The sequence below is a fragment of the Microplitis mediator genome, chromosome 6 (genome assembly GCF_029852145.1).
Source record: "Microplitis mediator isolate UGA2020A chromosome 6, iyMicMedi2.1, whole genome shotgun sequence".
In the NCBI taxonomy this organism is placed as follows: Eukaryota; Metazoa; Arthropoda; class Insecta; order Hymenoptera; family Braconidae; genus Microplitis; species Microplitis mediator.
The window spans coordinates 21,505,089-21,532,726 of NC_079974.1; the positions used below are offsets into that span (position 1 = coordinate 21,505,089).

The window sequence follows — 27,638 nt, forward strand, 5'->3', positions numbered from 1 at the left end:
TTGTTCGACAGCGGGAACAAAGAAAAATTTAAAAAATAAAAATCAAGTTCACTGTTTGTTATTTATGATTTTTAAAAACTTTTATCTCTCAATTATCTCAACTCTATTTTATTTATTTATTTTTTGAATCAACTTCAAAAAGATTTAACAAGTGGTACTGTTAAAGAAAGATATATGCAGGAAAATAAATAAAAGGGTTAGAGAAAGAGCTTAAGGCTGATACGCCGAGGGCTTTTACAACCTTAAAACATGTGTTTTTTTATGCATATATCCACTTCCACTCTCTTATTTATACTTTTTTCTTCTTCTTCTTGTTCTGTACCATCTTTAACTTATTTTTCATTGCCTCGTATTTAAATGTGTATACTTTTTTATATTTTTAAGCGATAACTCTTCAACTTCGAAGCGTTTTTAACCGCATTCCAGATCCGACATTGAAAATAAAGTTAAAAAACGTGTATGAAGATAAGATTATAGAGAGATTTAAAGGTATAATTTAATGAAGAGAGAATCGAATTAATTGAAGTGTGATACAAGTGGTCATAAGGGCTTTCTTTTGGTTTCATTTGGCTTAGCGACAGGTGGAACAATAAATACAGTCGGAATAAGAGGATATTGTAGTATACATAAGGGTTCTTGAGTCACGAATAACCAGTTGAGAAGGAATAGTGTTATATTTCACCTACAGGACATTCTGGATTAACTATTTTTTAAAATCCAGATATCAAGTTTTGCATGAGTAATAAATTATTTTTGACTAGAGTTAAAAATAAAAATAATTGTTTGATAAAAAAAGAAATATTTTTATAAAATAAAGAGTATTCCGTTACTTAAATATAGTGGAGTAAAGAATAAATAAAAAGAAATGAAGAGAAGAAAATACGGTGAGAAGTGGCGCGAGTTGAGTCGAAAAAAAGTTGACTTTCTGGAGTAAGAGAAAAGAAAAAAAATAAATAAGAGATGAAAATAAATGTTAAGGGCTCGTGAATCTTTCCCACAATACGAAATAGGTCATACCGCGGCTCTTAGATGCACACTTGAGTCTTTACTCTCTTGTCAGGATGACAACGAAGCCAAGTGTAAAGTACGAGTACGAGAAGATGCGACAAGTGTGAGAAAGAGAGTTTTCCCGCTTCAGCGGTACAAGTTACTTCTCTGACGACAGTCTGGGACTTGTCGCTTCTCTTTCTCATCTACTTTCATATATATTGTATGCTATATATATATATAAGATTTGATATAAGGTATAGTTGTGATGAAGACGTATAACTATTACATCTACATTCCATTTCTTCACTACACTAGTCTAACATCCAAGCCCCAGGCGAAAGCTTCTCATCCTGTCTCTTCTCAAAGCAATACAACGTTTTGCTAAATTCACTGGCACGAAACGGTTTTCAAACTGTATGCTCGGTTAATAAAATACCTTATCATTTCAATGTAAAGTATTAATAAAATTTAATATTGCAAAAAAAAAAAAAAAAAAAAAAAAAAAAAAAAAAAATACACTCAAATACTCCGAACGGGACTTGAACCGCGACCCCAAGAGTCATTCCTGTCTTCCATTGACAAAATTTAAATGCACAAATTTTTTAAGTGCCCAATTTATAAAAAAATTTACTTATAAAATAAATATTGGATGGAAAAATGTGTGGTAACATTTTAATAATGCTTGCTCACTTTTATTTCCCTCGTAAAAAATTTGAATTATAAAATGTTGTGATGAATAATGAAAAAAAAAAACAATAATAATAAAACAGTTTAGGTTACCATATAGCAATTTACATATTTGTACAAAAATATCCCGAGAGCACGATGTAACAGATGCAAGTTGTATTTGAGAGATTTTCAAGTGTAAAACATGAATATAAATATGTATGTCATGGATATATGTATATACATGTATATATGTATGTCGTATATGAATATGAATATTTGATCCAAGAAACAAGGTTGCTTGAAATAAGGAAATACGAGTAGACTGAGGCATTTCAACACAAATTTAGTATATAAATATATATGTATACGTATATATGTACATATTTGAAATGTTAAGAATCTAAAACTTTGATATGCAAATATGTATGATATTACCAAACGTTAAGTTGAAGCAATCGTGTCTAGTTCTTATCTCATATATTTTCGTCTGTATATATATATATTTTGAAAAGTACGTTGGTAAATGGCAACGGAAAATGAATTAAATAAGCTTTATGTAGGATTCTGAAGCGTAAAAAAAGTAATCAGCTTATATTGTTAGTTATTATCTGAAATTTTAGTTAGTGTAGAGTCGATGAAGAAGCCGGCAAAATGTTAGATTCCAATTAAAATGACGAAAAGCTTTACAACCTCGCGGTGTATGGGCTTTGAAATATCCCGACACAAACTGGGTTAATTGCGTCGAATGAAAAATGAATTCACGCAATACGCTTCTCGCGGGATTATACTTCACCGACTTGCTCTGGGGTTTATATAGTTTTTTTTTTAAACTCTATAATTGGATCATTTAAATCCCGAAAAAAAATACACAAAGGAGTAGTAGAGAAAAATAATAAAAAATATTTCATAAGTTTTTAAAGACAAACCCGAGATTTTCACCACGTGCTTAACAATATTTTTTTTTTTTTTTTTTTTTTTATGAAGTTTCTTAATTTATCAAAACTTCAAGTCATTTAAATGGTTAACGCTGGTATTTAAATACCTTCAAGAGCCAAATATATTTAGATTTTTTTTTTATTTATTCTTTTGATGGATTCGAGTTTATTTTATTAAGAAACCTCTGAAAAAATATTTCATATTTCTTTTCAAATATTTTTTTTAAAATCTTTAGTAATGCTCAAATACATCAACAGTATAAATATAGGGGAAGGGGGGGGGGGCAAAACGGGATACTTAACGAAAAATTTAGTTTTTAGGGACATAAATATCGTAAATTGGCTTCATTTTGATTCTATTTGAAATAAATATAACGAATTTTAGACTGCCATCAGAAAAAAAATTTTTATTTTCTGCGGGCAAAATGGGATACCCCAAAAAAAAGTAAATTTTTTTTTTTTTTTTTTTCAAGTGAATAAAATTGATGTAATAATGTCTTTCTAAATTGATGTAAGTAATAAAATTTACTCTCAACATATTTTTAAATAAGTTTTTCCTTGTTATTTCTTTTCAAAATTTGAAATTGGCGCCAATATTATACTTTTCGCAAAAAATATAAAAATTTTTTTTTTTTCAGCTTTTAATAGTGTAAAATGATACTAGATGTCATTTTTGACCATTTTCGAAAGTTTTTCGAGAAAAAAAATTTTGACGAAATTTTGAGGGTATCCCATTTTGCCCCCCCCCCCTTCCCCTAATATATTGTTTAATAAAAAAATTAAATTTTTTTCCCGCCTCTTGTAAATATTTAACAGAAGTTTAAAAAAATGAAGCAACTCACTTTCTTATATGCCCACTTGGCACTTCTGGCAAATCTGGCCATGGGTGAATCGTCGAGTAGGAAATACTCAACTGGTTCATCCAGCTCTTGAGTATTATTCCCCGATGGCACGTCAAGATCGTCCTTAAACTCATCTACCAACATCGTTGTTGGATCCCTACTCGTAAATGTCTTGCTATCGGAACTTTGATTATTCCCATTCTCAAGAACCACTACCCGACGTTCATTCTGATCCAGATCCTGATCCTCTTCCTGATCAGGATGATTATCGACCCAAGTAACTCTGGTATCCGAATAATTCGTGATTGTCGGTAATTCCCGTCTGCCATTTGCGCTCGTAATATTTCCACGATCCATTTTACAGCAAAACTATCAACTATTTGTAATAAATATCTCAGACTCACAAATATATCACAAATAATTTAAGTATGTATGTAGAAAGTTATGGCTTTGGCTTCGAGACACCTCGTACACGATAACTTTACTGGATACTTAATTAAATTTATTATTATCAAGATGATCTAAGAGAAATGGGAAATGCGCGATAGTATAATGTGTACTAAAAACTAAATATATATTATTTATATTTATTAATGTATATATATGAGTACGAGTATGAGTACGGACACAAGTAAGCGATATATATATTTATAGGTTTTGTGTTGTTTAGTTGGGAAGAAAGTTATACACGTGCAAAATGCCAAAGCATGACTAACTGATTTACAGATTATACACTTTATACGTGGGGTACGAGTGGTCTAGGTGAATACGAGCATCGACCATGCTTAGCAGTCTTGAGGATTTACCTCTTGTAAGAAGAAGAATCCATCCGGGGTTCACGAAGATGAGATCAACTAGAGTTTTATACATGCGTTTGCACTTAGAGGTTCTAGTCTTTAGTGCATTTTTTTTCTAATGGACATTTTTTTTTTAGACATTTGTTTTAGTGTCAGATTAAGAAATTCTTTGAAGAAAAATATTTATCTAGTAAAAAAATAATTTGAGGAAAATTTTTTTCATTTTTAAAAAATGAGTCAATTAACATACAGTTGAAAATATATGACAACTTTTTTTTGAATATTTGAATTATCATAAATTTGTCAGTTTATATTTTTAAATTTAAAAATCTGGAATTTTTTTTTATCAAATTTTTATGTACTCATAAAAAATATCAATGGAAATTTAGAAAAAATTAAATTTTTAATTGAACTCCGAATTAGTAAACGAATTATCAAAAATTAATGGTTCTGGCAACTAAATTTTGAAACTTCATTAGTTATAATTAAACTTCAAGTACTTAATTAATTATTTTAAATAAAATTATTATTTTAATGAGTTCTGACGCTAGTACAAAATAATTTAGTTAATTAAGTATTAGATTTTCGTGCCACGAACAGACCAACCGGTGGAAAATTTAAAAAAACATTACGACCATCTGTAACAGGCATAATTTTTTTTTCTAAGAAGTTAATTATCGCTCATACGTTAAAAATAAATGACATCATATTTTTTTATTAACATTAATTTAACTTTTCTCTGTAATTCATTTATCACCCGCGATATATTTTTAAAAATAAAAAAATTACAAGAGCATTAAATCAACACGATCGACTTTATGTCATAAAAATATAACATGTTAAGTAAATATAATTATTTTAACAACAACAAAGTTGACATATTTATAGTTGTCATTTCATGAAAAACGTGTCAAGTGTTCAAAAAAAAAAACATATATATCTATATATATGTCTCATCCTCCATAGTAATTAATGACAGGAGATTATGTTACATAACTACCGTCGACAGGAAACTTTTTGGGGGATAAAATGTCAATGCAGCAAAAGTCGCTTGTTATTTGTTACTCGTACAAATATATATACATATATATATATAATATAAGAATGATAATACTGAGTAGACTTAATATTTCATCGCATCTCATGGCATTTACACGGTACGATATATATCTTTTAAACTCCTTAGTAATATTAAACTGTGAGAAAGCGAAAATTTAATTACACTGCAGATCAGTGTTTTATCTTGAGCAATTAATTTATAATAACTATTAAATTACACTTGTAAAAATGAGAAGAAAAATTAATAAATCATAATTCAAAAAATAAAAATGATAATTAATCACTTGTAAATTAATAACAATAAAATTATTCATCAAAATTTTTTCTTTGAAGCGTATGTTTGTATGAATAGACTTTTGTTCGCGAGCCATGACTCAACGGTCTTAAAAAAAAAAACTAATAACAATAATAAGTTAGAAATTTGATAGACGAAAAAAATGACCGGAAGAGATTTTGAATTAATAAAATGACTTGTACATTACGTAATGTAACCTTCACGATCCCTTTGTCCTTGACTCAGTACGGGTCACTTACTATAATGTAATATATATGTATATGTAATATATAATATATAATATATAGTGTAATGTAAACCAGTAAACAAATAACAATGTGTTTAGATTTAAATGGGCAATTCAGTAGTTTGTTTTACGTATGTAGGATAATATGTCGGTGATGATGATGATGATGATGATGATGATGATGATGTTGATGATGATATTAAGTGATACGAGTGGATTTAGTACACTAGTCACTTAGATTTAAGCAGTTGAGATAGTAAGTTAAGACTAACACATAAAATATAAGGTGGTTCAACGCCACCGAACTCGCAACCTCGAATTGTAAGCTTTATATTTAGATATTTTAAGTATATATGCACCGGCAAGCTGGTATATGTGTGTTTATTTCTATGGTCTATTCATGCTAACTTCATTTTAATTTTAAAATATCAAATTATTTATGCATTTAAATATTTTTTTTCTATTGTTGAACTTGGAGAAATTTATTTTTAAAATTGATGACGTATTTTTATTCAAATACTTGACAAGTACTTTGTGTAAATGATAAATAAAATTTTTGTGACAGCAGTATTTTTTTTTTTATTTAAATTAAACTGGAGTATTTTAGTTTTTTTATTTGAATTTAGTTTGGCTCGAAGTTTTAAATAAATTTGAATTAGGCGGGTTAAAAATAATTTTAGTTTCTGCTGGTGTTTTCATCGGGATTATTTTTTAGCAGACGTCGGATAAATTTGGTGGATTAAATAAAAATTTTGATAACTACAAAAAAATGTGAATTTGATGTCAAGGGAATTTGGAGATAAAATATTTTTAATTAATCAATTAAATAATTAAATTAGTGATTGATATATTCGGGCAGTCATGTAGCGATTGTGAATTACTAATTGGTATATATGTCGAGATAAAATATTTAAAAGAGATCATTTATGTCACTAATAGAAAAAATATTTTATTCATTGATTGAAATTTGTAGCGGGTCAATAAAAAAAAGCGGTAAAAAATTGTAATTTATTAAATGAATGCGAATCGAACTGTCGGAGTAGTTTTATTATCTAGCTATTAAATTAATTTGATGATACAAAATTCCCATACCCACGAATGTTACTCCGTTACCGAGGATCCGAGACGCGGTTTGTATTTCATTGGTACTAGTAAGGAAGTACTTTATGGCAGATGTAAATGCTCTATACCAACGATTACATTTATAGTAAAACAAAACTGCTGTGTAAAATTTAATAATACGTAATACTATCGGTCAACTTGTTTTTTTATACACGGAGAAAAAAGTATAATAAAAATTACAATACTATAGTAAAATTTACTAACAGATATGAAAAAATACATTCTATATTGTAATTATTACTAAACGTTTAGTAAAATTTACTAGTTAGTAATAATTACATAATAAGATATTAAAAATTACTATACGCAATGTATTTTTTGCTAACACGATTATATTTTTTTACTATCTGTATAGTAAATTCTACTATGTATAGATAAAATTAACAGTTAGTGGGGATAGCATATACAAAGATGTATTACAAGTTTTTGAAGCTTTTGTTCAAAGGACACATCGGACCGTCAGACATAGGAAAGGGCTCGCGCGCGGGAGATCAGGGTTCGAATCTCGGTTGAATCAAGTGATTTTTTAAAAAACAAAAATCCACATCAACACCAATACAGATGACAGGAATAATAATAATAATAATCAATAATAATAAAAAGTTGAAAAACTAATAATAAAAATTTAATTTAATTTTTTTCCATTCTAATATAGTAAAATTTACTAAATGGGATAGTAAAATTTACTAAATGGGATAGTAAAATTTACTAAATGGGATAGTAAAATTTACTAAACTGGAATAGTAAAATTTACTAAACGACTTGTAAAATATGCTAATCTGTTTATGAATTTTTCATATAAATCATAAGCGTTTCAAGGTTACTATCCAAATTTAGTAATTATTCTCATATTTTAGTAAAATTTACTATATTTTTTTCTCCGTGTACTAAAATAAAATTATTTTATACAAATGTTTTTTTTCCATTTTCTCTCAAATTTCAAAATTTCAAAATTGATATCTATTTATTTATAATTAATTTCTTAATAAATATGTATGACTTGACAAATATTTTAATTTTAATTAATTAAATTTTATAAATTAATATATTCATTGCATCACTGAGTATATTTTTTTTTATATTAAAAAAAATTTATTCAAGAATTAAAATCAGTAAAATTTCATTTATTTATAATTTGAATTTTAAAATTTAAAAAATTTAATTAGCATTCATATTTAGTAAATTAAATATTTAAATATATATATATATATATATAATATAAATAAATTGGAATTTATGGTTGAAAAAATTTGTCCGTGCATTATAAATTGATTATAAATTCATATTATTTATCACTTTAATTTTTATTCACTCATAAAATGGTTATAAAAAAAACAGTGAGCCAAAAAAAAATTCTCAAACTCCAACAATGAATACCGTTCGCGAAATATTTAACCTGCAGATTATAAACTCAAAACGGTAGCAATTATTTAATTAAAACTCTGTTTGCCTATAGACTATTTAATAAAATCAAAGCGTGTGAAATTTTACTGTTTGTTTAACTCCACTCTCTCTCTTTCACTCCATGTGTGTTAAAAAGTATATCATAGTATAAGTCAACCATTACAACCGCGCGAAATATAAAACGATTCAATTCAATTGAAATAAATTTAAACGAAATCACGTATTTATCTAGAGTTAAGGGGTTATATCCACTTGTGATTTTCAAAAAATCGAATTTTTTTTTTTGTCATTTTTTGAATGTACATATATTCAAGAATATTCTCTGAAAATTTCAAATCGATCCGACAATTAGTTTCGGAGATATGAGCGTATTAGTAAGGACGTCTCCGAGCGTTCGGAAGTAGGCAGAGCGCGAGCCGGAGTAGCAGCTATTTCTCGTAGCCGCTATACTTTTGTTCTCGACTTATATTGTGTTTGGGACCCTAAAATAATAATACAAAAGGTCTAGTTTATACTTGAAACCTATGTTGAGGAATTTTAAGTTAAAAATATGTGAATTCATCAGTTAAAAGTGATTTCCACGTAGACAAGTTGTGTTTGTGCTCAGTTTGTGTATTTCTCAGTGTGTAAAGTTCAATTAATTCAAGTAAATGTTATTTGAGTGCTATGGGATTATCACTTGGACCCAATGCTCATTCCTACGCGAGTAAAGACGACGCAGAGCGCATCTCAATTTCGGACGCAATAGCGCAAGGGTCGACGCGCGAGGGGAGAATGGCTCGTAGACAACAACAATTAAACATTTTGGAGGCAAACGACGAAGCAGAGGGTTCCTCTTATGATGCTGGAATAGATGACACGATGTAAGTTGAAAAAAAAAAATTTTAATTTAGTGTAAATCGTTCCCGAAACTTTAAACGCGTTTATCTCAAAACCGTGTTTTCAGAGTCGGTGAGCAAAATTTCTCCGAAACCGCTAAACCGATCGGTTTGAAATTTTTACACGACTTACTCAGATATATTTTTCAGGTAATGATCGAAGGAATAAGGTTTTGGACAATAATTTCGATTTTTTAAGCCACTTCGAAGTGAAAAATTTTCATGAAAAATTGAATTTTTTTTTTGAACAGCCGCCATTTTGTCAAAAATCAAAATTTTGACTAGACCTTCGATCATTACCTGTATTTATTTATTACAAAACTAAATATTTTTGGTTTTTGGTTTTCAGATAATTTGGACCAGAGATATCTTGCTCACCGCCAAGCATCTTTTTTTGGAGGTCTCTCCGCAGATCATCTACAGGAGCTAGGGGATCCAATATTTTTTTAAATAAACCGCTGATTGTTAAAGTACATTAAATTCTGTTTAAGTACATTTTTTCCATTAATGTATAAAATAAAATGCCTCTTGGAAAAAAATTCACAAAAAAACGCGTTTTTTCTGCCTCGCAAGTGGATATAACCCCTTAATGGTTTTTGTTCTTTATATATTTTATATATTTATTTAACTCTTTCACTTGAATAAAATAAAAAAAAAACAATCTGCTCTATACAAATAAATATTGAATTAATTAAGCAGATTAAGTGTTACTCCTATTTAAAGTTTATAAAGTCAAGAAAATACTTTTGATACTAAATAAACTCTCCATATCTACTGTGAAAGTCTACTCTTTTGTAGTTAATCTTTGAGTAAGTTTTGTTGAGACATAAAAAAGATGCAGACTGTAGACTCCAGACTCAAAAGTTCATAAGTTAAGGAAATTAAATTTACGTATACATTCGATAACCAGGAATACATTTTAAGTGTCATGTATTACGTGTTCTGCAAAGTGTTTTCGCATGCCTGTAAGCATTTCTCAACATTATGATTCCAAGTCACCCGTTTATTTCTATTCCAAGTCTCAGAGTTAAGTCCCAGTACTTAATCTCGAGTACGCGTATCGACGCTAATGTTATGTATTAATACTTCGACTACAAAGGTATTATATATATGTGCAGTGCTGTAGAACCAAACAAGCCGAGCTAAGAACCTCTATGTTGTATGTTAAGCAATAAACCACTCAGGATATTCATTAACGTACATATTGCACTGCACACCAGCGAAACGCTAATTTTTTTGAGCTCTAAACCGTGATATGGTTCCAAGTGATAAAGTGGATGAGTATGATTGAGTAGAGAATTGTGTGAATGATATATTATATCGCATGATATGATATTGTGGTATGAAAATTAGATTGACTTGTGAGGTGGAATAGAATATTTGATGGGTATAGTAGGTTAGTCGGGAATAGTTTTCTCCCTTCTGTGTATAGGAATATATATATAAATATAATGGCATGATCTATATATTGTGAATTCGACGAAGCTGCGGACAAGTTTCCTAGACGACCGGTACTAGTAGATATAGACTAGTTTTGGAATTTACGGCTCATTTCTATGCATCGAATTCTCCGTTCAAACTTTTATTGATGTATATATTATCTTGAATTTTATAATTTTTTTTATCGCTTTGGAATACTTTTATTATGAAAAAAAAGTATATTAATTTATTATTTTTAAAAGTATTCAATTTTTATTGAAAATTAAACGCGGGCAATCCGCTAGTGTTTAATCACGGGCACTAAAAACGGAGTAAATTTAAAAAAAAAGGCCATTCGGCATCCGAAATGGAAGTAGATTTCTTACGATAATTGTTCCACTTTTAATAAATATATGTAATTTAATAATCACCCATCAAAAATTTTTAAAGATATAAACAATGGCATTATCACCATAACACATAAGTCAATTATGTGACTTTGAACCCTTATTAAAAGTCGAACAATTATCGTAAAACAAAAAATGAAAAAAGGAAAATATAGCTTTTTCTATCGGCTATCAAGTTTTTTTTTACGTAATAAGGATAGATATACCCGTTAAAAAGTTATTTACGAAAAAAACCAAAAAAGTAGAATTTTTCTTTTTTTTTTTTTTTGGAATTTAAAATGTTCACCATTTCTAAACTGGCTGACCGATTTTGCTCATCTTCGAACTCAACCAAGCTAATCGTTCTTAGAATAAGTGTACCGAGTTTCATTAAGATCTGTTAAAAATTGTGGCCGCTATCGTCGCAACATGGCGCGTTATATTACATATATAAACTTTTGAACCAATGGTATTTTTGGAATCTACTCGATGAATTATGATAGATTATGGCAAAATTCTTTGAAAATTCCACCATGAGGACAAATGCAAAAGATAGATTTCTATGAAATCTACTAAAAATTCGATGTTCGGCCGTAAATTAAAATAAAAATGGATATCGACTAGCAGATGAAGTTTTCGAGCGGTAAAAAATTATGAAAAAAATGTTATTGACTATGGGTGGACACGATAAATAAAACACAATAAAAAACAAGGTGAGAATTGGATGAAAACCTGAATATATACATATATAAAATTTAGTTTTCAATGCATATTTCTGTTTGTCGAGCTTCTCTTGTGCCGTAGGGTCTGCCGACAGACTTTTTATTTTTTCTGTCAGGTGAACGCAGCTTTCTGCGGAGAAAGCAGGTCGGCTGTAGAATGAACTTCGAATACGAAGGGGGCATAGTGTAGTGTAGTGCAGTCACTCTTACACATATATGTATATACAGTAATGTTGGAAGAGCCAAAGCAACTCAGAGCACGTTTTAGTGTGCCGAGTTCGATTCTAGCATTATTTTGTCTACTCCTATTCTATTCGTAGTTGTAAACTTTACTTTAGACCCACTGGGTTTGTATATTGTAGTTCACTAATGCAATGTATAAAATGCCATAGTGGCTTTACTTGTCAAAAGTTTTTAGTGTGTGCAGACTACTTAACTATAGATATGACGAGTGAAAATCTATATTCTATACATCTATACTTTAGTGTGCTATGCTATGTCTAATGCTTTGGAGCGGCACACAAAGTGAAACCACTTGTCCGCTTGTCTATTCGTCTATCTGTCGTCCCTACGTTACGGATAAATGGTCCAGGATTATACAACAACTGAACCTTTTTTTCTAATTTTTTTTCAAGTGCATCAGTAGACATCTGGGTAACTGTAAGAGGCAGGTCAGGTCTGGCAAGTGTCAGGTCCTTCTTTTATAAAGCGTCGAAATTTTTTCATTTATATTTCATTCTTACTCCGAGATTTATTTTTAAGAATCATTTCTTACAATGAAACCCCACCTGTTATTAAATTAATGCCGCAAGAAAATATTTTAATTTAAAATTTTAAAAAGTATTAATTTTTTTATTTAAATATAAATGACTCAATTTGTTATAAAGTGCAAGAGTAAAAAAAAAATAGTGAATTATTATAAGATGGAAAAAAAAGTAGTCGTGACACGACTTACGCCGACCTGATTACCAAGACAAAAGTTATAATAATAAAATCCAGCGAGAGGATGCACGATTGTCTGGGAATAAGCGATTCCACTTTCCATTCCATTCCTTTCGTACTGAGTAGAGTAGAGTAGTGTATAGTATATAATATATCCATATATATAGTATAGAATATTCGCGGTTGAAGGATCGACTTAATCGCGGGTTCCCATGACATTCCCACTGGACACCCGTTACACGTCCTCAGCACGTCCCCATCGTCCTTATCTACATTTAAACTTTTTTTTTTTTTTTTTTGTAATTTTTATACACTACTCTTTTACGTCTTCCGCGACGTGCGTTGGATGGATCGCTTATCACTGATACCGATTTTTTGCCCGTTTTCCCACGAAAATGTAAATTTAACAAAAAAAAATAAAATTTTTTACTATACAATTTTCCGTGTCATCAAAAACACATTTACTTATCTTTCATAAAAAATATCTACAAGTTAAAGTCATGAATAAAAAACCAGGGAAAAAAATTGATGGATTTCCAATGAAAAAAAAATTAACAAAACCTAAAACTTTTTTCGTAGGGGATTAATTCGTGCGGTATCTGGTGTCTGGGTTTTGGAGTAAAGTCTGGTTGCAAATAAAAGTGTTATGTGCAGTGTAAAAGGGGCAGAAGATAGAGAGAGAAAGGCTGACCGGAAGTGAAGAAGTCACACGGCTGGCGCAAATTATTCATCTGATCGGGCCACACGACAAGCTGTAAGCTAGGACGCATTTATTTCTCGCACGGTCACGCGTCCCCGCACTAATTAATGCCACCGGCCTCTGTTCACATATATGTATATATAAATCTATATATATATGTACGTTATACGTCTCTCTAATTACCAGCGAATCCGGTGATTCGGTCATGTGGAATTTCCACGCTCTCGTTGATTATCCATCTCTATATTTATGTTTATCGTACAGTGATTTATATCATATATTTTTTGGTTTTGTTATTTTTTTCATAAAATTCATTTTTTTTTATCAACTTAAAAATTGAATCATCTAAATAAAATATTCTTTTTTTATCTGATAAATTATTTACGGACAATAGAAGGCGGATATCGACATTAATGAGAAAAAGTGTACTGATAAATTGAAATAAAATAAAAACTGTAGCATATTTAAATAATGAACTCTAAATAAATTTGATTTGACCCAGTAGCCTACATCACGATTTCTCAGCAATGCGAATGCGAATCAAATAAAAGACAATACTGACATATTGACACACAAATTTATCGTCAACAAATATACTTGACGTACATAACAAATTCTCTTGCGGCCACAACTTGGATTGTTTATATAAATGTGCTACACATGCTACCTTTTGCCTTACAATTTTACTTGCCAACTGGTCTCCCGAGACTTGGGAAGAGTTTCAAATAATATAACTTCTACAGATATTTCATCTTTATCCCTATTTATCCGGGTCTCGATGTGAGCCATGGATGTGAGGCGTCAATTGTTGACACTGGTACTTTGAAAAAAATTCTGGGGTTAAAAGTTCACGTATAGGTTCCTCGACATTCGTCACGTACCCGCGAGAAACAGTGCAAAACGTCTGTTAGCCGCTCAACTATGAAATTGAAATTTTCTGAATCGACAAAATATTTTTTTTATTTTATGGGTAACGCATTTTTTTGCTTGTCAGAAATATCGTTAAAATGAAATACATGTTATAAATTTTTTTTTGCTTTATGATAGAACAATCATTTCATTTATGACTGATAAAATATTTATATTCACTTTGAAGTTATAATCAAATATCATTTCAGTAATTTGAATTATTCAAGTATTTGAATTTTTCATATATTGGAATTTTTCGAATATTCGTCAACTTTCGAATGCACGACTAAAAGATATTAAAAACTACTGACATGTGAAATAAAATAGTATAGTATGTTTCTATATATTTAAAAAAATCAATCAGATGGATAACTTAAAAAAAAATTTAGAGTTATGAGAAGAAAATTGAAATTCGGCCTAAAATAATAGAGATATGGCAAAAATGTATAGGAACAATTTTGTAGCTAATTAAATTCTCTACAAAAAAGGTTTCATTACATTTTTACATAAGTCTGATTTTTTCGATGTAATTGCAATCTCAAGTAAAAAAAAAAAAAATTTGAACATATCAATTTCAAATAAATTGATTCGTTATTTATTTTCTATATAACTTTGAATCTATCAGAGATACGTCAATCAACTTCTAGACCTTTTTTGTAGTAAATTAAATTTTCTACAATTTTTGTTTCAAACATTTTTTTCTAAAATCTACAGTTTCGCTGTAAATTCATTTCGAAAATAAATTCTTTTTTGTTTAATTTTTCATTGACGTCTAGCAAATAAAATATTCAATTTAAAAAAAAATACTCAGTGTTATCGGAGTTTCCGAAAAAAATTGTTAATAAGATTTAGAGTAATTGACTGTCTAATTAAAATTCAAATTTCTACACTTCTAGAAGTATAATAAAGAAAAAAAAAAATAAATAAAATAAACTCACCACCTCGGCAACGCTGCCGGCGCCTTCTCTCATACCATCTCGTTCCGTGTGTGGTCCTAAAAAAAGGATTATATGTCATGTACACAACAATAAATAATTCATAATTGTAATAAAGTAGTGGGTGGGTGTAAAATTTAAAATTTAGGATTAACAGGGTAGCATTAATGTTGCATGGCACTGAATGGGGGATCAATTTATCTATCGGTAAACGGATTATCCGAACAGCACATTCTACAGTGCATATATATTAGATAAAATTATTTAACATCCTCCACATATATATGTAACATATATACAGATATATGGATTTGTGTGTTAAGTACATCTACAAGAGACAAACGATTGTTAGTCGAGTATCATTTTATCTTGTAACAGCCCGAGTAAAATCGGTTTAATACTCGTGTATTAAAGCACCTATATGTCACCCTAAACTGTGTAATTATATATATGCATATGTATATGCACAAGTGTATATATAGATATATAATTATTGGCAGGCCGCCAATCACGTGTGCACGAGGTGGAGTTCATCAGTGATTGTGGTCAATTTGAGGTTTGGTCAATGTACTAATGTATTATCTAGATAGTAATTACGTAATTATAAACTTATGAATACATAAAGTAATTAAAAAAAATGTATATTTATGAGTGGGTATGAAAATAAAAATAAAAATTTATTTTTTCAAAGTCTTATCTCGAGTCTCTTCCTGTGGGATTTAATTGCAGTGGCAAAAGAAGATAAGCGCGATGTAGAAGGATGAAAAACGGAGCTGGAGCTGGAGATTGAGTGGGAGGGATAGGCTCATAACTTTAGCGGTAATTTCGCACGAGCATTGCTACGTCGCTTGCACTTATGGGATTCAGAATAAAACGGAAAAGCGTCATTATGAGCTTCATTGTCTACTCTCTCTCTTTCCCTCTTTTTTCCAGCTGTGTTATATATATATATTATATATTATGTTATGTTGTGTGGATTTAGTATCCAGTTGACTGGTATGTGTAAAGAGAAGCTACAAAATTACGGCAAATAACAGGCAATGTTGCGATCGAATAATTTGCTGGAATGCTGGAGAGCCCAGAGAGCTCCACTTTACCCGCTAAATGCTAATGGTCTGTAACATATATATTTATATTTATTTTATGTCAGGTATTTAAGCTGCGTTTATTTTAACACGTAGAATAATTGTTCTGTTAACTTTATTAGTTGTAAATTATTATTTTATTTATTTACCATTGATTTGAATTGATTTATTGATAAGAAAAAATATATATATATATAAATTGTCTTGGGAAATAATATTTTTTAATTGAAATAATTTATGAGCTAAGAATGAGGAATTTAAAATATGTAATAAAATAACGGTTTTATGAGTATGTTGAAAGAGAAGTTATTTTAATAAAACTAGTAAAAAAGTAAATAAAAATTTTTCTAAAAAATGTAAATTAGTAAAATATAATGATAATAATAATATAAAATGGGTAAAAAATATGAATAAAAATAAGGTGGGAGAGTAATCGAGCGCATTCCTTGCCACGATGGAGGGTCTCTCGTGTGTTTTTAAACGCGCGAACCGTCGAGAAGAGTTTCAAGGTTACGTGATCCGCCGCCAAGTCGTCGCTCGAGGTCGTGCCTCGCAGATCTCCAAGCCGTGACTTTTCTTCTCTGGTATGGCCCACGATCGCGGACTACAACCGTCTTCTTCTTACATTACATTACATTACATTATACATTATTCTCATCTACTATACCCAGTATACGAGAAGTTGTTTTCAACGATATACGATACGCGACATACGACTATATCTTTTAGATTTTTTTAACAGTAGCAATCATCAAAGTACATACGCTACGTACTCCCATGTCTGCACTTTATATAAATATAAATAAAACCCCAGCTTACAACTTCTTGATAAAAAATAATACCCGAGACGGAGTTTCTTTCGCTACAAAAGACGGCCACCGATCACTCCAAATATATATATAGATATAGATATAGATATTGTTTTTTTGTTCAACTACATATATCCTTCCGCTCTAAAAAATTTCATACAAATGTTACACATATCTAAACTTTCAAAGAGAAACTATGGATGAATAAAAACAATAGAAAAAAAACATTTTCATTTTTTTTATCTGCAAAACCATAAAAAAATTTTTACTATAATGAACAAATTTCGCACTGGGTAATTCAAAAATAATTATTTAGACCGTCGTATAACAATAAACTAAAATAAGTGAGTAAGAAATACTTAGTGTCAGAAATAATTATCGTAAACGTGACAAATCGAAAAACCGATTGACGATAAGATAAAACTTATTTATGATTATGATAATGATCATCGTATTTTGTAAAATAAAAAACGTCGAAAAAACGTTACTTAACCGATTACAATCCGCCTTTCTCGGGGCTTACACACAAATAAAAGACGTGATCAAGTAAACGACTTCTATCCCAAAGGAAAATGTGAATCACGCGACACATTAATGACACCGTACCGGTTTTCTAACGACTCGAGTCCCCGTAATCGCATACGCACTTTCAACGTAAAATTAACATTTCCGCAGATATAGAACAACGTAATGTCAATGATAATCGTCTTCGATCCCGTTTTCTTCCTCGCTATTATAAACTAAACCTACTGGCAACTAAACGCTTCGCACAGTTATACGTGATTGATTCTCATATATCTTTTAATATCATCTCCATATCTTAACATATTAATAACCATTTACTTTAACGGAAGTCGATGGTTATCTGCTCATCTTAATAAAGCTGATTTTTTTCATCTGCAATAAGAAATAAAGAAATAAATAAAAGTTACCTTTGTTATGAACCAATAAATTAAAAGCCGACTCCCCCGTGTAATCCAGATTTTAAAATCAATAAAACACACCTCAATTACACACACTATTTTATTCAGGTAACACTTGTTTCACTGAACATCAAACACCATCAATAATAATAGTATACTATTATTATTATTATTATTAGATGCAAAAAATCAATACACAGACACGATATCACTAAATATAAGTATTAAATTCCTTCTATAGACTAAAATATAAAAAATTCCACAGATTTAAAAGCAATTGGTGTCGCATTGGGGTCCGTACGAAATATATTTATCTTAAAAGCGCCACCAATGAACCGCGAGATGATGCTGCTAGCAACGAGAAATTGCGAACACCGAAGACGAGGAACTAAGGAGCCTGAAGATGAACAAGAAGTGGCTGAAGATCGCCAATCCAAGAAAACGGTTACAACATACATACATACATTCATATATATATATATATATATATCTATCTATATATATATGTAATGCACACTATACATACAGCCGGTCCAGCAGTTTTGGTTTATTTAAAAATGTTAAAAGAGCGCAGGCGCTCAAGAGATTCCAGCATCCGCAAGTAGATCCAGACCAACGGTCACGAGTTCAAAAAAAATAACAATTTAAACACATACTTAATCGAATTTGACAATTTAAACTCCGAAATTTGTGATAGACTAGCAATTACTTGACAACAGAGTAATTACACGTGTAATTAATCAATAACACAGTAGTAATAATAAAATAAAAAATGTACATTTGAATTTTTCGGAGCTGATAATAAAAAATGGGGTATTAAAACAGTGATTTATTATTTTTTTATCGTACGCGCGCAACTCGCGTACAAAATGTCCGCCTGGCCGCCGTCCGTGGGGCCGAGGTGAGTTGAACTGAAGCAGCACAACATACAGCTAAGCTAAAACCCGACGACCATAGTGTAGTTACTATACACAATAGCGTGTGCTTATACCGTGGAGCGTAAAACAAGAAATATTTAAGTTTAATCTTAACTCGAACCGGCGCAGAGTTTGGTGACGGCCAATCCGAGTCAAGTGATACAAGAACCGGCCAATCGCCAGGAGTTATTGCTTTTATTCAAATTCATGTAATATTCCTGGGGCCAGGAGGTTTATTTCGATTCCCCAGGTGCTGCCGCCATTGCCTGGCACGTTACCTGCGATCGTTCCTACTATACTACTATAGTTTAGAGAGGGGGAAAAGTAGTAATGGTTTTATAGAAGGGGAATAGTTTCGCAGTGGGATAGTTTATTTAAACATAAATTTTTTTTTATTGATTTTACGGGGGACTTCTTTATAAAAATTACCCCGCGATTTCGAGTAATCCGGAAGTGACTTAAAAAAAAATTCAAATGAAGTATATTTTACTCTGCGAAGTAATAATTTATTATTACTCCGGATTACTCTAATTGCAGAGTAATTATTAATGAAAAAATTATTCCTAGAACTTCAATATACGAAAGAATTTCATTGGCCTGATTAACGAGATGCGCTAATTATACAGCACTTTATATATACTTATTTATATATATGTTAATGCATAATTTAGATATTGAGCGTATTTGTATGGTGCATAAGTTAAACTTTTGTGTTGAACGGTCTTTTGTCATTTTGTTTGACTTGAATACTTGACAATCGACATTGTCTAACAATAAACCGAGCTTACAATACTTGTTTTTTTTTTTGGGCTCTTATTATGGTTATGATTATGATTGTTATTATTATTTCCTCTTATTTGTTGTTTATTTTTTGGGGAAAAGATTGGACTGTGGTCACACGAGAATTTAACGAGTAATTTAAAACGAAGGGTGAAAGGCTTTTTTTTTTATTTTTAATGTTTTTTTGTTCATGACTTATGATTCATGACCACAATGCCCATTTTTCAGAGCTAACCATTGAGCCGTGCCGGTATGACGCAGGATAAATATATTTAAAAGCCTTAAGCGCGAAATAACAATAGCTGCTGTTATCTAAATTGCTCTATTGCAAAGGAATTTTTGGATCGCTTTAGTTACTTTTTGAATGTTATACATTTTGGAGGTTAATTTTCGGGAGGATTGATGTCGGTGGGTTGTAGGATGAAGAGGAATAAGTTGATGATTAAATCTTGGTGGGTGTTCTCTTTGAAGAAAGCTTATAATTCAGTATCTTTCTTGCACACTTTCTCTGATCTGATGCTCCACTCCCATTTACGGACAAGCCTGTTCAGTAGGTGCGGTGATTTTATTATTAATATATCTATATCTATATATATTTATAAATACATATGTGTATACATATATTGTGATGTATTGATGTGTATCAGAAAGGTTTTTTTGTTTTTTATTGTGCTTGGAAGTTAAATAAAAGATTAAAAGGCGATAGGGGAGGCTGCTTTGGTCCTTCGAGCCTTCTCAGTTTTGTAAAAAACTCTTCAAGGTAATCCGATAGCCGGGAAAATAGTTAGCAATGTGTCCTCTACTCGTTGTCGCGGTAGTTTTATGTGTATTATAATGTGTACAAAGAGTACGCGGTGAGTTTTAAGCGTAAAACGTTTTAGCTCTGTACGTTGGCGCGCTGTTCTCCAGACTGGACAAGGACGGCGCGAATGGAATGTTAATACTTGGGAAGGGGAGATGGTTGTTTTGCAGACGAACGAGACTTGGGGGGGCCAAGATGGCTGAGCAGTATACTGAGATTTTTAAAAGAGCGAATAAGATATATATATATGTATATATATGAAAGACGCTTTGAGCTAACAGTCAAGTCTCAAGAGAAGTAAAAGAGAACTGATATGCTCAGATGCTGAGAGAAATGAAAAAGTTGTAGAGTAGGGAGCAATCTGACTGAATGGACCAGCGTACACCTTACCTCGATCTTTCTTCATTCACTCATTTTTTTAAATTTATTTATTTTTATAATATAAAAGTAATTAATTAATGGAATCTATTAAAAAAAAAAACCATTAAATATTTAAGATAAAAAATATATTTTCGTGGTATAGAAAAAATGGTGGGATAAATTTTTGTACCAGTGATGGGAAAAGATTTTAAAAAAAATTTTTTCTACAAAGACACGGACAAATGATTATTGTCACAATGAAAAATTAATTCTTGGATTATTTGAGTGTTAAATAAAAGTTGGATTCAATTGTCGTATAGAAGGTGATTTATGGAAGTCGTTAAGCGCTAAGTTAACCGGTGGAAAGCGTTTTAAATTATATTATTTCGTGGCTTTTAGTTTAATCTATTCTATTTATTTACTTTTTTTTTGTTTTTTTTATTTTATCTCTCTTTTATTTTAGTCTAAATTAGAGACTATCGGTAATGGAATAAAATTGTAGAGCGCGACTCAGTCGATAGTTTTCACGGCGCAATAATTGTATCGAGTGGAGCTTTGGCGGGATAGAAATAACGTTATATAATAAAGAGGGCTAAGAAAAAAAGCTAAATTAGATAAAGATTGAGTTAATAATGGGTAGAGTAAGAAAAAAGTAATGTATCAAAGTCTTGATGATCTTTCCAATGAACCGAAAGTAAAGTCGGTATTCCCACGAGTCCTGGAAAATTTCCAAGAGACCGATTGGTCGCGTTTCTTTTGGCTCGAGACACGTTTTAAAAGCCACCTTAGTTGAAGAAGATGTTATAACTCACTCGATACTTTCCATTGGCTTTCTTTTTTTTAGTGCTTTTTTAGTTTTATTTCCGACGCCTTTAACTCACTCACGTTTGCGAGAGATAATCATGGGTCAGGGTTTGACAGATACACGAGAAGATATATAGGATAAAAATTTTACCAGAAAACCACAGTCATTAAATATACACGTTTAAACTCAAACTGACGCTTCAGGGCAAATAAAAGCATTGCGCTAGTTTTGGAAGACCCATTTGGATCCTCGAGAGCAACAGAGAAAGAGATAAAGAGGATTACAATGCATTTTATGCATCAGAATAATTTCACATTGAGTTTTAAAAGTCGCGGTAGTGGTGCTGGTAAATCGGGAGGAGGAACTGGAGGTACTGAATTTTTTCTCTCACACTTGCTCTTTCCCTCTCATCTCACTGTTATATTCACTCTGTACTTCCTCATTCCCTCGTTTTTATTTAACGCCGGCGGCTTCTCTAACCATACACCAACACGTGAATATTGTTATATACCTATTTCCTCGGCCTTTTAAAAGCTAAACAACTCTTTTGGGCTTATAGTAACAAGAATTATAAATACTATTGTATTCACCTTGTATTTTGTTTCTCCTGTGATTCGAATTTAAATTATTATTTTAATTCTAACTAATTTTTATTTACAAGTCCCCGTAAAATAAAACTGTAATTAAATTTAAAAAAAATTTTTTTCATTGAAGCGTTTTTCCAATAGAAAAAAAGGAAGGGGCAAAATGGGTTTCCCATAAGAAAAATGTAAAAAATGTTTTTGTTCAAGTTTCCGCCCCCACCCTTTCCTAGAATATTTATTTTGATAGCAAAAAAATGGCGCGAAAAATTCTGTTATGTCCGACTATTATTTAATTAATATTTGGTTGCGTGGATTGGGGCGTTCGGACTAACACATGCAATTTTCGGCTTAAATGTTTTATTCAAGCCTTATTTTATTTTATTTTAGGGATACGTTTCGATGTAAGTTTTCTTTTAATTCTTAGTTTACTAAAAATGAGTTATATGATATGCGAATTGATACATACGATTTGAAATTTATAGCGTCCTTTTTCCAATTAAATTATTGAGGCCGATGGAAAATTTGTTAGAGAATTTAAAAGATAAATTAGTCGCTTATAAACTTCCTACCTTTGCCGTGATAGTTCTCGTTGATTATTTCTCCCTTTTTGAAGACTCCTTCGTAGTAGGCCCTTGGACTCCTGAGATGTGCTCCTTTTGACGATTTCTCTTTCTCTCGTGCAAGCGATGACCCGCGAGGGAAGGTGATCAATATTAACTAACTTAATTTTAATTAATGAAGCACAAAAACAGTCTTTCACTTTTTCTTTCCTTTTATTCAACTATTAAACTTTAATTCTTTACAAACCAAAAATACCTTTAATTTTTCTTAATAGAAATTAGAGATGATACTCTTTAAAGGCTTTTATTTTTATGCATAAACATTTGTTACACTTAAGTATACACTGATATTTTCTTATTCTTTATTAGATTGGTTTTGTGTTTTAATGGAATAAAATTCCTTTAATTTTCCCAAAGGAATTAGAGATGATACTCTTTAAAGGTTATTTCTTTTATGTTCCCACATGTATTCACTGTTAGTTACAATATCTGGTTTTCAATTTTCAATGCACTAAACGGTGCTATTAGCACTTAACTACGGACTCACAACCGATAACACTTTTTCTTTGTTTTACTTTTCTTTTCTTTAAAGATTTTTCTTCGCGATGCGATTTTATTTTTCTCTCTTGGAGCGGTATATTTTATATAGATATATATATATTTTTTTTTATTTCACTGCTATAACTTTTCTTTACTTTGTTTTGTAAATTTTTTTTTTTATAAAAGCGACGTGGTCGGTTTTATTTTATTTGTATATAATGGTTTGCGAATTTTATTTCCTGAATAAAATTTTTCGCGGTTTGTTTGGTTTCGAAAGATACTATGTACCGAATAATGACTCTTTGTTGAAAACTTTGAATTCAACTAGTGACCGGAAAGCAAGCCTGTGCTCGGTAGAGTAATTTTGCTCTTCAGAATTTTAACGCTGCAACCATGGGGGTCCGAGTTTGGAAAAGAGGGGGTTTTCTGGTGAGGTGCATCATATAAGATGTCCCGTTGACGCAAATCAATTTAAGTCAATGCTAGTTGTGGGTGTTACCACGCATTAGAATAATTGTTGTAAAAGTAAGTGGGGAACTTAAGAAGGATAAGGGAATGAAAGACAGAAGAAAGAAATCTGGTATGACGTTCTGTATCGCTCAATTGAACCCATCCTGGTTTCTCTTATGAGAAAATGGAATATTTATTCCCTAGGAGTGTTCAACATGAGTTTAAAAAGTTTGCGAAGTCGGACATAACATCCCCCCCCCAAGCTCAGAGATGAATTCTATTTCTTTGAGCTTGCAGTTGATAAAGGAATGTTGAACTCTGCTTTGCTTTGGTTCTGTTCAGTTTGTATAATTTAGCTCCATCTTTGGCTAGTTGATCATCTTGCTCGTTACCATAAATTCCCTCATGACCAAGAACGTGATGGATCTTAATGTCTCGGGCATCCATTTGAGTTTTGATGTAGTTTTACTGTTCTTTATACGAAACTGGCTTTCCGACTGAAGTGGTCCAATCTCGCTCTACGTTCTGAGGGTGCTTTGGCCCGAAATAAATTTCTAAACCCGTTGTTGGTTCTGAGGACCCGTCGCGGAAACACGATCCGTCCGTGAAGCTGATGATCTGGCTTTCAGCATTTCTTTTGAATTGAAGGTTTGCTGGACTGAGAACTGATTGCCACTGCTGTAGATATTTATGACTTTCTTCTATAGATAACATGCGCTTGGAAACTGGATCTGGGTAAGCACGGATTTGATCTCGGCAATCCTTTCAGGAGTGGTATCTTCCAGGTTTGTGGCCACTTAGAACCAGATAGAAGGGCATTCTGCTGAGACAGAAGGGAAATGAAATGTCCGTAGGTTAGCAGATGAATTTAGAGGGAAATCATTTAGAAGGAACCAACTCGAACCACCATGGAAGGCTCAAAGATAAACGGTAAAAAGTTATGTGAGTTATGGTTGTGAGTTTTGCCTTATACTATATATGTATCTTATTCTCTTATATATCTATTGAGATTATTGAACATAAGATATGGGCCTATCACTAGAAACAAAGGTTTTCCACCTAATACCTTTTTCTTTTTGGTTGGATTCTACAACATGGCCCCTTCTGGTTCCGAGGATTTACAACCACTGTTCCTAGTGATAGCTCCAACTCTGTAATAAAACATATCTTATGAAAACTGACAAATGCTTGATATAACTATTCTAATGAAAAACATAGTATACTACTGATCCTTATAATCTAATAGATTAATGCTCCTATTTTATCAAAATACATGACCATTCATAATGTTATTATTATTATTATTTTTTTTTTTCTTTACCCTTTTTTTTTTTTGTTTTTTTTTTTTTTTTGTTTATAGAATTCACTCATTTTCTTTTATAGAAAATAGAGTTGATACTCTTTAACCGAGGATTCCTCTATGTTTTCCTAAAAGGAAATGGAGTTGATACTCCTAGTGGAATTATAAAGTATTACATTTAATTATTCAATTCTAAGTATGGCTAAATCTTATTTCTTAACTGTACTATACTAATTATTAATTCGACTTTACTAGAACTCGGTACGGTTTGCTGCTCCCTGGGTGTTGACTTGAATTCCATTGAGTATCTCTTTGGATGGAAGCAGGATGGTGACGAGTCGCAGCTTGATGGCGTCTTCTCTGTCGATATTGAATGTGTTTTCCCTGGACTGAGTTTGCGGCTGGATTGCTACCAAGATGGAATAGAGCTTTTTACGCCTTATCCCCAAATGTTTGTTCTTGGGAAAGATAACGAATTTCTGCACGTCCTCTGGGCTGAGTTGCAGAATCTCCATCACCTTTTCTTCATTGTTGTTCTAGGCAATCCGTAGATCAGAAATTTGAGCCTAGGTTGGTTCACCTCATCACAGATTTCGGGCATGGATCTGGTGGTCCTTTCGCGTGTAGTGATGTCATGATAGTATTTGAAATCGCCATCCGGAGGATCAATTAGACATATCCTCGTGTATTCTGGACCATGATCCAAGGATTGACACGTTTGGACATATTTATTGAGATGGACTGGTGTACATGGACTGGTATAGGGTGTCTTTAAATTAAAACTAAGATTATATGAGTCTTTCCTTTACGGAAATGGAGTCGATGCTCCTCTTACTTGCTAAACTACTACTACTGAATCTATTATTGGGGAGCTTATAGGTATTATTTTGTAGCTCTGCCACAAATATTTATTCATTAAGGGTATCTTAACCGAGATTATAATTAGGTTATCTGATTTTGCAGCAGAGATTCCTGCTATTTTTTGTTTAGAGTGAGTTCGAGTGGCCCGACTGTATCAATTGAAATTTTTTTTTTCTCGAACGGCTCGAAAGGTGTGTCAGTTATTATCATAGGTTGCCGGGTCTTTATTCGCGATAATTTCTCGCGCTGGCAAACGTCACAATTTTGAATAAATTTATGTACGTCCTCTTTCATTCCGGGCCAATAATACCGCTCGCGTATTTTCCAAAATGTTTTTAATACGCCTTTATGTCCTTCTATCAGACTCGAGTGATGTTCGGTAATTATTGGTATTTTTTGGTCTTCTGTTGGGCATTTTATTTTACCCTTAGTAAGCGTGAGATTTATAGGGCAAAATTTGAATATTTTATTCAAATAAGGTTCTATTCCCTCCCCTATTTCGTCACCGTTTTCAGCTATTCTTAGGGTTAATATCTTGTATTTTTCTAAGGCACCTCTTAATCTATACAGAGCGTCCGATATCATTTCCGGAGTGGTTTTATCAAAGTGACGCGGTTTGAAGAACACCGTGAAAACGCGAATTTTTCCGTACTGTGTTACGAACACCTGTCCTACCTTAGGTTTATTTATCTGAAATTCCGCTTCCGAAATATAATTTAGTGCTTGCAGCAGCTTGGGTACCGGCTGAGTGAATTTACAATCCGCGGAAAGGAAATGAGCTATGTTATCCCTGACGTAAGTGAGCCCGTCCCGACTATGATTGATTTTTAGGAGCGGTTCCCCTACTGATTCAGAGCTGAATGGGTTATTCTTACTCAATTCTGAACCAACAGAGTTCCTACCTATGTCCGATAACTCTGGTTCCGTTTCGAAAGATTTACTTATCCTGTGTGCTATAACGGGTACCGGATAGCTAGGATTCGGTTTCAAAGAAACCGTAGCTTCTAAATTTTTATTTTTATATGGTTCAGGTTTTTCAATTTCGCTTAGTGTACTCTGTTTCGGAGGATTTGAATCCGGATTCTCCTCGGGTCGTTCAGTTGGACTCTCGGGAGTTGCGTTTAAATCTAATGTAAAGGGTGACCGTGGCGAAAAACAGATCTTTTCTCCAGCGGGCGTTCTTAATAGTTTATATGCCCCGTTATCCCAGTACATTTCTCCGAAAGAGGACATGAGTTGTCGATTGAGAGAAGGTGTTACCTCTCCGAGAGGTGGTACCGTTACTTGCTGGAGGCTTTCGTTCGTAGCCTCATCGATAGAATCAATCTCAGATTCTTCCGCCTCATCTTCCGATTCATTTACTTCCTCGTTATCAGCCTCGGAGGCCGATTCCTCACCGTATTCCTCCTCCGAATTTTCTGACTCTGCTCCCCTTAGGGTACGATCAAACCGATGAAACGATCTTCTGATTTCCTTTACTAAATGTTCTCTCGATAGAGCCTTCTCCCGTTCCTGTTCTTCCCGCAACAACTCCGCGGCCTGCTCTTGTTCTTCCCGTTTTCGTATAATCTCGTCAAATTTACTAAAACTCTCTTGTAAGTTGACCGGTACGATCGTTTCGGGATTTGAATC

General features: G+C 31.9%; 1 protein-coding gene across 3 annotated transcripts in view; it reads right to left on the reverse strand.

Moving 5' to 3' along the window:
* LOC130670211 (apoptosis-stimulating of p53 protein 2) overlaps window positions 1–27,638 on the reverse strand; it is a 119,089-nt gene that overhangs the window by 62,885 nt on the left and 28,566 nt on the right. The window contains exons 1-2 of one of the 3 annotated variants that reach the window (XM_057473492.1): window positions 18,057–18,316; window positions 15,234–15,289 (exon numbers count right to left, since the gene is read on the reverse strand). In XM_057473492.1, the coding sequence (XP_057329475.1) occupies window positions 15,234–15,266 (33 nt within the window). In that variant the 5' untranslated portion in view covers window positions 15,267–15,289; window positions 18,057–18,316. Of the gene's footprint in view, window positions 1–3,436; window positions 3,809–15,233; window positions 15,290–18,056; window positions 18,317–27,638 lie in introns of those variants that run through there. The other 2 variants (XM_057473490.1, XM_057473493.1) reach the window with 2 other exon arrangements.